Source organism: Cryptotermes secundus, unplaced genomic scaffold, assembly GCF_002891405.2.
Source record: "Cryptotermes secundus unplaced genomic scaffold, Csec_1.0 scaffold905, whole genome shotgun sequence".
Classification (NCBI taxonomy): Eukaryota; Metazoa; Arthropoda; class Insecta; order Blattodea; family Kalotermitidae; genus Cryptotermes; species Cryptotermes secundus.
The window spans coordinates 166,274-181,861 of record NW_019737397.1 but is presented as its reverse complement, the minus strand read 5'-3'; the positions used below and the strand labels follow the sequence as shown (position 1 = coordinate 181,861).

General features: G+C 39.5%; 1 protein-coding gene across 5 annotated transcripts in view; it reads left to right on the top strand.

Annotated features, from left to right (window-relative positions):
* LOC111870374 (PRKCA-binding protein) overlaps nucleotides 1–15,588 on the top strand; it is a 45,641-nt gene that overhangs the window by 12,167 nt on the left and 17,886 nt on the right. For 2 of the 5 annotated variants that reach the window (XM_033753816.1, XM_023862603.2), the window contains 2 exons: nucleotides 4,274–4,375; nucleotides 5,999–6,103. The exons of 2 other annotated variants lie outside the window; for them this stretch is intronic. In XM_033753816.1, coding sequence (XP_033609707.1) covers nucleotides 4,274–4,375; nucleotides 5,999–6,103 — 207 coding nt within the window. The remainder of the gene's footprint in view (nucleotides 1–4,273; nucleotides 4,376–5,998; nucleotides 6,104–15,588) is intronic. One more of the 5 variants, XM_023862604.2, reaches the window with a different exon arrangement.

The following is a 15,588-nucleotide window of genomic DNA, read 5'->3' as shown; positions in this document are numbered from 1 at the left end:
TAGTTATTTCAATCACAGTGTTCAACAACATCCAACACTTAACACTTAAAAAATTTAATATTGTCGTTTGCTTTTTCGCGGCATTTTCCTTATGAAGCCTACGAAATATTAGCTTGTCACTTAATAAACTGTTCTCTTCACTCTCAAGATAGTCTAGTAAGGATTCCAAATGATTAAGAGCAGCACTGTCCACCTCTTCCTCATTCTGACTTTTGTTTTTTCAAATCTCGAACAATTTGTTCTCCAATACTGTATTGCATTGCTAATTGTTTAACTACACCTCTTTTTCCCAACTGATTGATAATTTCAAGTTTCTGTTGAATACTTAACACAACACACTTCCTTTTACACCCTGACATTTTGCTAACACACTTGAAGATCGATACAAAGATACTAACTGGGGCGATGTATCTGTCCTTGAAACTTTCCGCAAATCCTTGCATTCTTTCTCCCCTACCCTGGAACATTGTGTTAGCATAATGGGACCAAAGAATGCAGAGCTCGGTTCACACTAGTGCGAAAATAGTGTTACAACTCACCATGTGAAACAAAAGTGAATGAATATTAAACAACATATAAGCCTCAAAAAAGTCTCAGTAGCCCCGGTTAAGCTGCAAACTGGATAATCGAGAATTGACTGTATTTTGGTAAATTGATAGTTTAAATTTGCAATCTTTATAACTACATATACATATTATGACACAGAAAAAGTGCCTTTGCTAGGAAAATTAAATAAAATTTTGGTTGATGAAACAGTCTTCTTCACAAACCATAGAAATATTAATATAGGGGGTGAAATAACACAGACGATATTACAACATTGAAGTTGTTGCAAATTTCACTTGAAAATAGAGACCTTTTTCTGTTCCTTTTCCTTTCCCCAGCTCACATCTGAAATATGTACACTCTACACTTGCCTTATATTTTCATGTATTTTAACCAGTTTGATGTGATGTACTGATTATATACCAAATACAGGGTGTCCCAGGAGGAATGGACCAAACTTCGGGAGGGTGTTCCTTATGTTAAAGTATGCCGATATAACCCAAAACACCTATGTCCAAAGTTGAACGGTTACGGAGATAATGGCCCGAGAAAAGTGTGGTCTTCTTGCAGGTCCATGCACTGTGGACAGTCAGCTGTGACTGTTATCTGTTTGTACTTGAGTGTGGTGATGTCACACTAGCCGTGATCTCATGCGCAACCTACCAGAGCCTACAGATTACGTTGCGGCGGGGTCGTGAATGGGTGGTAAATTAGTTGTGTGATGAGATGCTGAAATGCCTGTTGTGTTTTCACACATGGAATATTGTGATATGCATTTTGTGTGTGGATTTTGCGGTCGCAATGCACGTGCTGCTGTTGAAGAATACCAAAGGCGTTTTCCCGATCGAAGGATTCCATCTCGAAGTGTATTTACGCGAATTCACCAGACATTGCGTGATACTGGTTCTCTTGCAAGTGTTTCTGTGCACTCTGAAAGGCAGGATGTACGAATGATAGACACACGAGAGCACATTCTTGATATTGTTCAGTGAAGTCCGCGTCTATCACTCGTAGAATCGCCTCTCGCATCGGCGTATCACGTATTCAGGTGTGGCAAACTTTACATCATGAAGAGTTATTCTTACCATGATCAAATGGTACAACATCTGGAACCAGGCGACCATGCACAGCGTATGGATTTGTGCCACTGGATAAAAAGTTCATCCCGAACTGTTAAGCGTCATTTTATTCAGTGATGAGGCGTCTTTTACCCTGGATGGTGTAAATAATTTACGAAATGTGCATACGTGGTTCCATAATAATCCACATGAGATAATGGAAACGAAATTCCAAAAGAGATTTCCTGTGAATGTACGTTTACAGTTATGTGGTCGGGTTATAGCGCAGCCATATTACGTCATCGCTCGCCAGTCATGTGTCATGTATAGTGCTTGGAAACCTAAGGACAATTATGACATGGCGAGCGAGTATTTCGTACTTCAATTTTATGGCTTTCCGTCACTCACAAGTTAGTTTGATGTTACGTACATTATTAACATTACAGAATCCACATATTCCTGCCAGTTTTAATATGTATTTTGTAATCAACAAGTGTGTAACACCGGTCAAAGTTTGACACTTCTCTGGCCATTATCTCCGTAACCGTTCAACTTTGGACATAGGTGTTTTGGGTTATATCGGCATACTTTAACATAAGGAACACCCTCCCGAAGTTTGGTCCATTCCTCCTGGGACACCCTGTTTATTTTCCAATTTAACCATGTTCTGCACATGATGGGAACTGTAATGCCGTGGTGCAGGGGGGGGGGGAGGTAGCCCTCCCGCTGCCGCCACTGTTATGCCCTAGCGGCGCAGGGGGGCGTGGAGTCAGCCTCCTCTGCTACCACCGTAACACTGCAAGTAGGGGGGCGTGGAGTTATCCCTCCTCGCCTCCACTGGTTAGGTCGTAAACTGGTACTACTGGTAACGTCGTGCCGTCGGGGGGGTGCATGTACCCCTCCTTGCCTCCACGGGTTATGCTGTAAGGCGTTACCGCAATCATCCTAGCTTACCCTTAGCTAGGATTCTCCTATATCGGAGTTTCCTTCTGTCATACAAGCTGCCACCATCTATTTTCTGTTCTTTCAATTGTGGGGACTACTCCCTGGCATGTAGTCATACCCCTTCTTGACCACTCCTCCCTTAGTTTACAGGTAGCGTCTAAATACTTATTAATACCTGTATCATTCTATCTTAAAAGGGCGTTGCTGTCGAGGCTACCGTACTCTGCCTGTGTGGCAGGAGCCTATCCCTGTCTATTCTTATCTTCGTCTTCAGCTGCCACTGCGGCCTGTGTCAGTTCTGCCTTTGCTCGTCAGGATTACTCGGGATCGGGTGTGGGAGGTGGATTATATATATGAATTACACTCCCGGTACATCCTATCCTATCTATCTTATTTGCACTTGGGTATTTACATAATTTACAGATTTACATTATTTACACTATCCGCAAAGACTGTCCTTCTGTCTGGACTACATGTTCTCTTTTTTTCGAGTTCTCCCCCTTCTGGGGTGGAGGCTTCGAGCCTCTCTCTCTCTCTCTCTCTCACTCATCTAATGGGCCTGCAAGCCCTCCTCGGGAACATATATTTTTTTCCTGTACATTTCTGATTACACATGATATATGATTACCTATCTATCGTACGGTCTCTTCTACATAAACTACCCTTAGTTATGTTTATATCTCAATTCCCATATACTGTCTTACTACAACACACTATATGTAACCTTGACACCGACATATAAGTCACTCATTGCCTGACTAATATCCTAGGCTTCTACACTTTCCTGGTATCCTACCCTACGGGCTCACTGGGTACACTGGAGATCGCACATTGAAACACAGTTATCACCAATACTATGAAACAACAAGATTATCACTCAGCATGGCTAATATGCGTAAACAAACCCACCTGTAGTACAAGATGCCGGCTGACGTCCAACGCTCGTCAGGCCCATGTTGAAGAGCGCCTTCGGCTGACAACTGAATATTCTGTTAGAACGTGATCCCAAGTCCCCCGAAATTCCCTAATTTATCGTTTTATTTTGCTGATTCAGCCTTGACGAAAGAGGGTGGGTGACTCTCCCCTCAGTGTCCTCAATCCTCATAATAACCTCCTCATTGGCTCTCATGGGTGGTTGTGGGCGGACCCCTTGCGTCTGATTGCTGTGTCTGCCGCAATATTACGATATTCCAGTGGCCCAGTGAGACAAGCGCTGGCTGGTGCTCTTACGTATGAATGCTGATCCCACGCATTCTTAGCCTACTTGCCAGTCCTGGTGTTACAATTTACTGTAATAGCTGCGAAACTCTTTTCGCAAGTCTCTGGCCTTTTTGGGTAATACCATCCTCTTTCTAATCTCAAATTTGGGACATAACAGGAACTGTTGACTTCTCCCAAGAAAAATGATGGTGGTTAATTTACGTTTTTAATTTACTTCCTATTCCATGAGATAGTGAAGTTGATTCTAATGAAATACTTAATTTAAACAGGGTAATTCGAAGTTTGATTTTTTTAATCATATTAGTTTAGGTAAGTCCCCTCCTTTTCTCTCTCCCTAAAACATGTTTCTGCTATTTTTTACTCAGTTTTTAACATGAAGGTTGAAATATGCCATACACTGACAGATGTATGACTTTTTTATTTTTGACAAGTTTGCTGGTATGTGTACTGGCTAAAAATGCTAGATGAAATATGCTATGTACAGTAATATGGCATTTTATAAGTGACTCCAGTTCATCTGTGAAGAATAAGAAGTTGGGAAGACCTGTGAAAATAAACATGAAGGAAATAGAAGGTGGTACTGAAGATGATGAATTGATAGACATGTAAGTAAATATTTTCAAACAAAAGTAGTTGCCTGCTGATTAGAATTATTTTATAATGTAGTCATTTTACAATCTTGTAGATTAATGTTTTGAATTTTTACATAAGAATAATGTCAGATTTTTAAGTAGTGATACCATCAGAAGTTATATATTAATGATAATTGTTGTATCCTTTTTAGGCACATTTGCAATCCTGTGGAGCCCTTATTAAAATTGCCGTGTATGTATGTGTGTAGGCTAATAGTGTATTTCCAAAATATGTATGAGGATAGTTTAATAAATGAAATACCTGGGTATAGGTGTGACTGGGGCATGAGGGGGGGAGGATTTTTTCATTTTACTACTGCATCTAGACCTGGGCCCACCCAGTCTCGTATCCAGTGAGTACTGAGTTCAACTTTGATTTGTTAACATTGCGACAGTAAGAACCAGGCTGGTTCAGTCAGTATAATGCTGGGCTAGGGGCTGGATGGCCAGGGTTCAATTCCTGGCGGGGGGTCGCTCCACAACTTCCAGACTGGCTCTGGGGCTCATCCTTCCTCTTAGCCAATGGGTACTGTTGGGTTTTTCCCTGGGGTTAAAGTGGCTAGGGCACTGACCATTCACCTCCATCTAGTGCCAAGGTCCCAGACTTCAGGACATTACCTTTACCGGTTGTATTGCAAGAGCATGAAACTGGCCATTCTTGTTGATTCTCCATGGAATGCCAAGGATAAAAATTAGTGGAACTTTCATCTGTACTCCTCAGATGTCCTTATGGTGTGGTGCTTTGGCACAGGTACAATTTTGCACGTTTTTAACAACCTTCGGTCTCTACTAGTCGAGATATTTTCATCAGCAGCAGCAGCAGCAACAGCAACAACAACGACAACATTATCACCTCCACTAGCTTCATGAAGTGGGTTAACAGTAATGCTGTAGACTTGTGTTCAAGAGTACCTGGTTCAAATCTCGGCCAGGACACTGGTTGTCCTGATTTAGGTTTTTTGTGGTTTTCTTCAGTCCCACCAGGCAAATCCTAGCATACTACTTCAGTTAGGCCACAGTTGCTGCTTCCTTCCAAATCCTTTCCCGTTTGTTTTTCATTCCTCCTGCCATTTGATGTTACTTTGCCTCGGATACTGACAGGGCTGTAAAATAAACTTGAATGCACTAATGTGGCCTCTGCTCCCTCACACAGGGAAGCAGAGAACCCCTGGACATTTCTGGAATGACTCAACCCTTTCAAGCATGAAGACCAGTTAGTTAATGCAATGTAGAGAAGTAATTGATATTTATTCTGAGAAAGATATAAAAGAAAAATATAGAATTCTTTAATGTTAAAGGAGGAGGTAGATGCAGTAACCACTGTGGCTTAAGCAATAATGGATGTTAGCTGAGTCCTGCTTGTTTTATTGGTATAATATCCGTATTTGAAGCTAGATTATCTATTCAGATTTCCATAATTGTTACCGTAAATTTTGCTGTAAAATACTGAAATGTCTTCATCAATTCTTCATTAATTCACCATAAATCACCAATATCATAGAGCTTGCTTTGAAGTCTACCTGTTAACTGCATTTCTTGTTGTCTGTGCTGTCTTCCTTCATGTGCTGCTTTCCTGGTGCCAATTTTAATAAAAAGAAACCAGGATGATGATCATGATCACCCTGAAGGTGGTCATGATGATGACGAGGAGCAGAAGGCATTGTTGGGTTCGCTGCAAGCTGTGGCATACCAGAACACCATGTAAGTGAGCTCTCTTTATCTCCTCTTGCAGGACTGATCCTTGCTAGCCTGCCCGCTTGCTTATCCCACCTGACATCAGCCACAGTAGCATGGAATTGAGTAGCAAGCACAACCTGCTATGCAGCACTACGCCTGCCAAGAAGAAGTGACAGGCCAGCCCATCACAGAATGTATAGGATGCACCAAAAGTTGGGACATGTGGTGCTTTTATATTGGAGAACCCTGCAGTCATAGCATTTTAATTAAATATGCTCTTTGTTCTGTTAAATTCTGGATGAAAAATGAAAGAACAGTGTTTTTAAGGGTTAACCCAATTTTCAGCCTCTTTACCATATATTAATACTGGAACTACTGGAGTGCTGGAACAAATTAACGCCTGCTTCCAGGGTTTCTTTTTTTGGTTGTGTTCAACCTGGGATAGCTCAGTTGGTATAGCAACTGCTGGGCTGCATGGCTGAGGTGTCAGGGTTCAATTCCAAGCAGGGGCAAGAGATTTTTCACTTCTCCATAGTGTCCAGACTGGCTTGAGGGTCTACCCAGTGTCTTATCCAATTTGTACCAGGGGCTGTATCCTCAAGAGTAAAGCAGCAGGAGTGTGAAGCTGACCACTCATCTCCATCTAATTCTCCCATATGCCTTCATAGCTCAGTGCTTAATTACATAATTAAGTACAGGAATATACCTATACTTTTATCAGCCAGTTATATTGCACCAGCCTCTTCTTTATAAAACCTGTTCTTTAGAGTGAGCAAATAACTGAAGTTCAAACAAGTTTGAACGTTATATTCTAGAGAATACTATATACTGGGATGTGACACCATGTAGTCCAGTGACACCCTCTTGTGGTTGATGAGTAAGCAAAACAGAATGAGGTGCATGTAAAAAATTTTGTTCAGATATATGCTTACAATGGAGTGCAGAGAGTACCAGAAGGATGAAAGAGAAGAAGCCCTGAAGATGGAGGCAATACATCCCTTTGAAACATCAGTGAATTTACTCTCCTGCTTCTGTAGATACTGTCTGATCTTTTTTACATGCTTATGTCTGGGCCAAGCGTTCTGTACACAACCCATTCTGCATCCTACCTGTGTGTTGCTGGTTGCTTGGCCTACTCCTCAACCCTGAAGAATAAGGTTACATTTGATCATCAGATTTCTTTGTGGGAAACAGAAAGCGCCACCTGTTTCCAATTAAGAACATATTAAGTATCAAATTTGCTGTAGTAGAGTCCTAGATATGCTAGCATCACTTAGCTAGTCTAAAAATTCTGTATCTTTCATGGTGCTTGAATGTTTATTGTTGTGTTTGCAGTGGACCCTGTCCAAAGCTGGCTGAATCCAGTTCACATTCTGATTTGTTCTTAAAGTTCTGTAGGTTTCTTGTCTGTGTTCAGATTATCTCAACTTATTTGGCGTGGATTCTGCAACCACTGTAATTTAGCCTTCTTCCCTCAATTTTTTATTTCATACATTTTCACACCAACTGTTCTGCTGGCATAAATAGTGCTCCTTCCGTCCTTGCTCTCAGCAATTTTCATCAAATTGTGGTTTATGCTACTTTAACTCATAACGCTGTACACTCTGAATGAAGTTTTGATATTCTGTAATACATTTTCAAGCCTTATGGATTGTCACAGTGACATCCGTATTTTCCAAAGTTGCCAACTTATTTCTAGATATTAACCTGATTTTGCGTTGTTTTAAGTAGGAACACAAAATTATGTATATAAGTTTTGAGGTTTTCATAGTGGTGATTGTTCTATTTGTGTTCTTCTGGGTTGTGACACTGAGTAGTCATGTAGATGGATACTGATGTTTCAGAGGAAGATACTCCATTTTCAGGGTTGGTGTGTGTAAGCTGAATATGAACAGGAAGAATGGGGTTTTCATGTGTAGTTTGTAAAATCCTGTTCCTACCCTGGAATAATTAATTCCTCCAGAAATGATACTTCACTGTGTGAGCTGTCATTAAGGTCTCATTTCCCATCTCCAGGGACCTTAAAATCGCTGTCTTGTCTCTCATGTGAGGACCATACAAGGGCCAGAAAAGTTATTCCTTCTCTCATAATTCCACTTTTCAACCTGAATACAATATTATGCCCTAGAAATGGGGCATCCCTTCTCCCACCTACATTGAAGACCTTAATGTACCCCTTAAAATGGTCATTTCTTCCTCCAGTTCTTCACCCTCCCTGTCTCATATCTGTGACTGCCTGTATAACTACTAGTTTTCTCATTGTACACACTTAAACCCTGAAAATCGTGGGTGGCCATGTTCCTCTGAAAGTCAGTCTCTGCCTGCAAGATTACACGGTGTCACAATCTCAAAGACCACAATATGTGGAACTCAGGCTCTCCTACAATTGTAAATACCAGTTATAGACCACTTAGAGTACAGCCTTTGGACCCACAGTGCCATGCAGTCTGGTGGATTGGCGTCAACGTTTTTGAGGAATTTGCTCCGTCGATTTTTGAGATAGAAAATGGAAGCATAAGGTCCCTCTGAAAAGTCAGTACCAATTTACTAAATTACATGATGTCATATCCCAGAAGGCTCTTGTGTTGGTGCTGTTGTGAGAATCTTGAATCTTATATGTTGTTTTTTTTAATTTTAAGCTTGTACCCATATGAGTACATGCAGGGCCTTTATGCTGAAGAAAGTTTATTATCTCAGCTTAGTCTTAATTTGTCGTGATTGAAATTGACTCTCTGAAGCCGTGAAGATTTAATCACGTTTCACTTTACAAAAGTTAGTTATGAGAGAGGAATGTGTCTGAAGAAAACTTAGAAGGCACTTACATTGTGTCCAACTCTTGGTGTATCATATACAGTAGCATTGTACTAGTTGAGCAATTTGGTACAAAAATAGGAATGTAAAATGTTATACAGTTTTATGTTGATATGATATTTATTTTTGGTATTATTTTATTATGTAAAATGAAATATGCTAATTTTAAAATATTGTGGAAATAATTTTATAATAATTTTATTATGTGGCAAGAAAATAGAACTGGATGGCATGACTGCATGCTTTGGACAGTTCAAATGGAGCACCCATATAATATTCAGGAATTTAAAGGTTTCCCTCATTGTCTACTCATGGATTCACCTCGGATTCACTTTTCACTGTGAGAGTTCACAAGGTTTTCCAACCCCCCCCCCCTCAGACACTAATGCTGAAGATGACAACTGCATTGTTTCACAGAGCACTGGAAAACCTTCAGTACTTTATGTGGCTTATTCCCAAGAGCTGAAGTCACGCAACAAACTTCAGCTGCAGAAATCTTAAAATGCTAATTTTAATAAAGATTGAAGAGATATCTTGTGAACATAATGGAACAGTCCAGATGCTGGGGTAGCTATGCCTCTAAAGTGACTATTGGCTGGACACCAGGGGTTTGATTCCAAGCAGAGAAAGATAATTTTCTTATCACGGTGTTCAGACTAGTTCTTGATCCTGCTGAACCATTGTGTAGTGGTTACTAGGCCCTCTTTCATGTGACTGTGTAGGATATGAAGCCAATCACCCACCTGTGCCCTGTGTTGAGGTTAACAGTATGTGGAGTATAACCTTATTGCCACACACTCTTCACCTTATTAGCATGGTCTTTAAGCATAGGTACAACTTCTTGTTTTACTTTGCACTTTGTGCACTAATGACTTGTGGGCCCAGTCAGGGGTGCAAGTGTTATCCAGTGAGTTTGGTGCTTATCATTTTCAAAGTGGTCTTCCACCATTGAAACTTAAATATGATTATCAGGCCATGTTAGTACAGCAAAACTTAGGAGTTGTTAACGGGGATGAATTTTTCTGCTTCGTACAATAAACCCTTGCTAATATGGAGAAATTTGCGGGGAGGTAATCCATATTAAGTGATAATCTGGATTAGTGAAGCAACAGGTAGCCCTAAAAACCAAACAAAAACTTAGAACACAAGTAAATGGAAAATTTAATGATATAATTAGTGCTGATGGAAATAAATAAAAAATATCACAGTAGAGCCTTTATTTAAAGACTATAGAAATACAGTACATTTATTTATCGATAGACAGCTCAGAAATTGTACTTGTTTTTGAATGTAGTAATGCAGGTTTAAAGAAACTGTCAAGTCTTGTCTGAACAGACAAATGACTCATCTATCTACCTTCATAAATTCTATGTGTCTTCTAAAGAATGTACTCAACTGTGAACAGCATTTTTCATATTTTGGTTCCGATTATCCAACATCTGGATTAACGAGGGTGTACTGTATTTGTTTTCCTTGGTCATGTTGTAAATTGATCAGCCGCATTTTGAATACAGTTTGTATTGTTTTATGTACTTTACCTGTGTGTATTTATAAAAAAGTGTAATTATTTTAATAATAAAACTACTATAACATTTCTTTAATTTGCTATGACCTTTTTCTAAAATGAACACAATCAAATACTGTGCTTGAATATTTCTGAAACCATGAGTTTCAACAGACATACTTCTGTATGATCACATAGCATTCTTTTGATGAGAATTTGATTTTATGCTCACAGATGCTTTCTGAATGTGAGAGTTTCTGATTTAAGAATGTTTGTTTATTATTTTAGCTTACTGTTAATTACTGTTACGGATAAATGTTTGAAATTACACATGATTTGAAGCTCTTATGGTAACGGTATGCACTGGAGCCTTTGTGACCAGCTATGTCAGCGTGGAGTTAGTGTTTGATGTTTCAGAGACTTTCTCTGTCTGCATCATCATGGACTGATGTGATGAGTGCTGTATTTGCACCTCAACAGTTTCAACATGAATAAGGGATTTGCTTTAAGTGATTCATGGTTCATACTCACTAATGTTTAATACTGAGCTAAATTAGATTCTGATATTTGTATTATAATCTGTCTCATTTTCACAAATTTTGTGTTTGCTGTAGACTGATGTTCACATTAAAATGACCAACAAAGTGGTTGCAGTGTATCCACATTTGATTATTGAAAGTGATGGCATTTCTGATTCTGTCTCACTTACAGTGATGGAAGATGGGAAGTGATCATTATGAGATATTTTTTTTTAAATTAACGCAATAAAATGTTCTGTTTCTTAGATCACAACCCATCAAAAGATAGGCATAGATTGCTAGAATGTATTGAACTTTAGTATTTGTTAGGTATGATCAAAGAGAGAAGTTTGGCAAGAAAATGTGAAGGAGTGGACAAACTAGGAATTCCATAAATGTGTAAATGAATATTCAATAAATAGGGAGAGTATTGACTTTGATCTGACACTGTGTAGCCTTGTAGAAGTTTATCTTGTACTGGACTCCAAGGCTGCAGTTGATAGGGCAACTGGAAGTTTATAAGAAATTTGTATAATTTGAAATAAGCTGAATGAACCATTAGCACGGTGTAGAAGGAACAGGAAATTACATCACTGAATCAAAATGGTAGGGTGAGTTAGGGGAGCTGTATAGAACAACACTCGTCCACTTGTTTCCATCTCTGTTGCAGATGTCATTACAGTCACATTTAAATTCATAAAATGTCATTAAAATAACATTTTATTTTACTGTTGCCACATGTTTCGGCCCTATAAGGCCATCCTCAGACAACTGTTAATCGATTGAAACTACTGTGTCTTGTCATATGTGAATGTATTACATGCTACTGTTGCAGGTCAGCATTTGAGAATGTATGCCCACATTTCACTCACACTGCCTTCATATTGCAGCATTCATATTGTGTTCATTTTGTGTGTAGCTCTCCCTAGTTGGGCAACTAGGGATTCATTTGATTAACAGCCACCTGAGGATGGCCTTGTATGACCAAAACATGTCACAAAAATAAAATAAAATGTGATTTTAATGACATTTTAGAAAAGTTTATGTTGCATTAGAGATGGAAACAAGTGGACGAGGGATGTATCAGTATAACAGGATGATGAAATATAATGTTTATATATAGCACGAGAGACTGATCTTGAGAGTTGTGAGGAATACAAGAAGTCGGAACCATTAAAGGCATGGTAGCAGCAGCAACTACTACCTGAGCCAAAGCACAGCTGTTTTGTGTTCAGTTGTGCACTACGCAAGCATGCTAATACTTTCTAAACTGATACTATACACAACAGGGAAATCTGTTTCTATCCCTTCAACCCACATCTCACTTCATCATTGTGCAAGATTCTGTACCAATACTTGGATCTCACTGGGCATACTATGGTTACATATAGGATGTTGATGCCCCGCGTGGCACTGAAATAGAACTGCCAACTGTTCTCTGCATAGTCCTTGCCATGGGAACTTCAAATCCAACAGATTTTGTAACAGTTTGTTGGCAGTTCTGTAAAGACTGAAATTGCATGAGTATTCTATACTGTTTAAATGATGAAATATGAATAATTTCAGTGCAGCCAGGGACCATGAAATATGCAACATATAATTTTCAGTGTCCAATCCAGCTCTGCGGCCCACCAAGCCTCCTATCCAGTGGATGCTGGGGGATTTTTCCCTGGGGTAAAGTGGCAGGGGAGTGAAGCTGACCACTCACTTCCAGCTAGTGCTGAGGTCAGGAATGGTGGAGCTATACCTCCACTCCCTGTACGTCTTTATGACATAGTGCTTAATTAATTAACTTTGTTATAAGACAAACTGTTGTAACTATAAATTGCATTGTCTGTGATGGGCATAGTTGTGGCAGCTTATGCAGTCACAGGTTCAGATTCCATCTAGGTCACTTATATTCATTGATTCTCTAAAGATTTGTGGCTTTTGATTAATAATTCTAAACATTAAGTTGGATATTGTCCATTCTGTGGGGTATATTTGATATACAGAACTTTAGGGAGATAAACACTATACTCTTGCTGCCATGTCATTAGCTATCATAGCTATCATTCTGGATCATTTGAATACCAGGCTGTTACAGCTAATAACTCGACCAATATGGCAGCTGAGAAATGGCTGTTGTTATCACTTCACTCATACTTTGACTTCCTGTCTCTTACACTAGATGGTCTATATGGAACTTCTATTTGGACATGTTCTGTTGGTTTACCTACTCCTTCAGTTTTCACATGATGCTATTTTCTTGTCATTGGTATCTATGATATCCTAGAATGAGGTCTATATGTCTTGTCATGTGATCTCAGTTAAGTTGTTTTAAACCCAGTGTTACGCACAGACAGGTCACATTTTGGTCACATGCAAGAGCAAATTTGAATTAAAGTTTTTATTCAAATTTATCCAGTAAGGATATTGAGACTGGCTGTGCTCCCAGGAACCTGTGACTGCTGAGGCACAGAAGTTAGGCTTCAATCAGCACCAGGATAGAAGTGTCTTTGAACTTACTACTTCTATTCAATCTCAGCATTTTTCAAAGTTATTTAAGATTTAATATGTGCCACTATACAGGGTGTCCCAGGAAGAATGTGCCAAACTTCGGGAGGGTGTTCCTTATGTTAAAGTATGCCGATATAACCCAAAACACATATGTCCAAAGTTGAACGGTTACAGAGATAATGGCCCGAGAAAAGTGTGGTCTTCTGGCAGGTCCACGCACTATACCTGTCAGCTGAGACGTCTTCTCTATGTTTGTCCTTGAGTGTGGTGATTCACACTAGCCGTAAGCTTATGTGCTCCCCTCAGGATATGTTGCGGCCGTGTTGTGAATGGGTGGTAGGTTAATTGTGCAGAGTTGCTGAAATGCCTTTTTTGTTTTCACACATGGAATATTGTGATATGCATTTTGTGTGTGGATTTTGCGGTGGCAATGCACGTGCTGCTGTTGAAGAATACCAGAGGCGTTTTCTCCATCGAAGGATTACATGTCGAAGTGTATTTACGCGAATTCACCAGACATTTCATGATACTGGTTCTCTTCCAAGTGTTTCTGTGCACTCTGAAAGGGAGGATGTACGAATGATAAACACAACGAGAGAACATTCTTGAGATGATTCAGAGAAGTCCACGTCTGTCCACTCGTAGAATGGCTTCTCGCATCGGCGTATAATGTATGCAGGTGTGGCAAACTTTACATGATGAAGAGTTGTATCCTTACCATGATCAAAGGGTACAACATCTGGAACCAGGCGACCATGCACAGCGTATGGATTTGTGCCACTGGATAAAAGCTCATCCCGAACTGTTAAGTGTCATTTTATTCAGTGATGAGGCGTCTTTTACCATGGACGGTGTAAATAATTTACGAAATGTGCATACGTGGTCCCATAATAATCCACATGAGATAAAGGAAACGAAATTCCAAAAGATATCTTCCGTGAATGTACGTTTAATACAGTTATGTAGTCTGTTTATACCACTATGCGCACTCAGCCATGTTACATCAGGGCTTGCCAGTCATGTGTTATGTATAGTGCTTGGAAACCTAAGGACAATTATGACATGGCGAGCGAGTATTTTGTACTTCAGTTTTATGGCTTCATGTCACTCACAAGTTAGTTTGATGTTACGTACATTATTAACATTACAGAAACCACATATTCTTGCCAGTTTTAATATGTATTTTGTAATCAACAAGTGTGTAACAGCGGTCAAAGTTTCACACTTCTCTGGCCATTATCTCCGTAACCGTTCAACTTTGGACATAGGTGCTTTGGGTTATATCAGCATACTTTAACATAAGGAACACCCTCCCGAAGTTTGGCACATTCCTCCTGGGACACTCTGTATATGTGCAAATAAATTTGTTTAGTGAAAATTAAACCCAACAAATAGAAAAAATCTTTGTATCTGTTACTATTCTCACGTCCCCCCCCCCATTGGTAACAAACAGTAAACTGTATGAAGATTACTGTTTTCTGAGACATTCATTCATTCATTTACATTCCATGGATCCTTACATGACTGGAGGACCAGTTGATATACAAAGAGTCAAAGACAACAGAACAAATCCCATCAATTATATAAATAAAAATTAATTGTACGTAATCCTTAGCAATTACACATATTATCCAAGACTGCCATATAGTCCAGCAGAAGCTCACTGATGTTTTGGAGGAATGTTGGTGAACTTCTGTAAAACTATGCGATGTCACATCCCAGTGTTGGTGCTGTAAGAACCTGAAATCAAACATAGTAAATGATATCTTGTGTGCATACTGTGTAATACAAGGTGTTCATGTGTTGTTTGATAAAAATGGAATGTTTGGAATGGATTGGGCAAGCACAGGTACTCTTATGGAGAAATATCTGGAGAGCAGAATTTATGCCAGACTGGTGAACTTAGCCATCATTTGTATAATTTGGAAAAACATATATCAATGTTTTGGATATTGGCGTTTCTGGGTTGACATTGTGTAGTCTGTAAGGAGATGTCCATTCTCCAGAGTACTCAGTGTTAGGACTCAGGAAACCATAATCCAAATGTATAACAGATTATTAATGCCGACCACTGTGATTGATACATTTTTTTTGTCCTTTACATGTTTTGGTCGGAGCAGCTGTCTTCAGAAGGACATATCAGTACATGTGGAAACTGCTATTACAATGTCATTTGT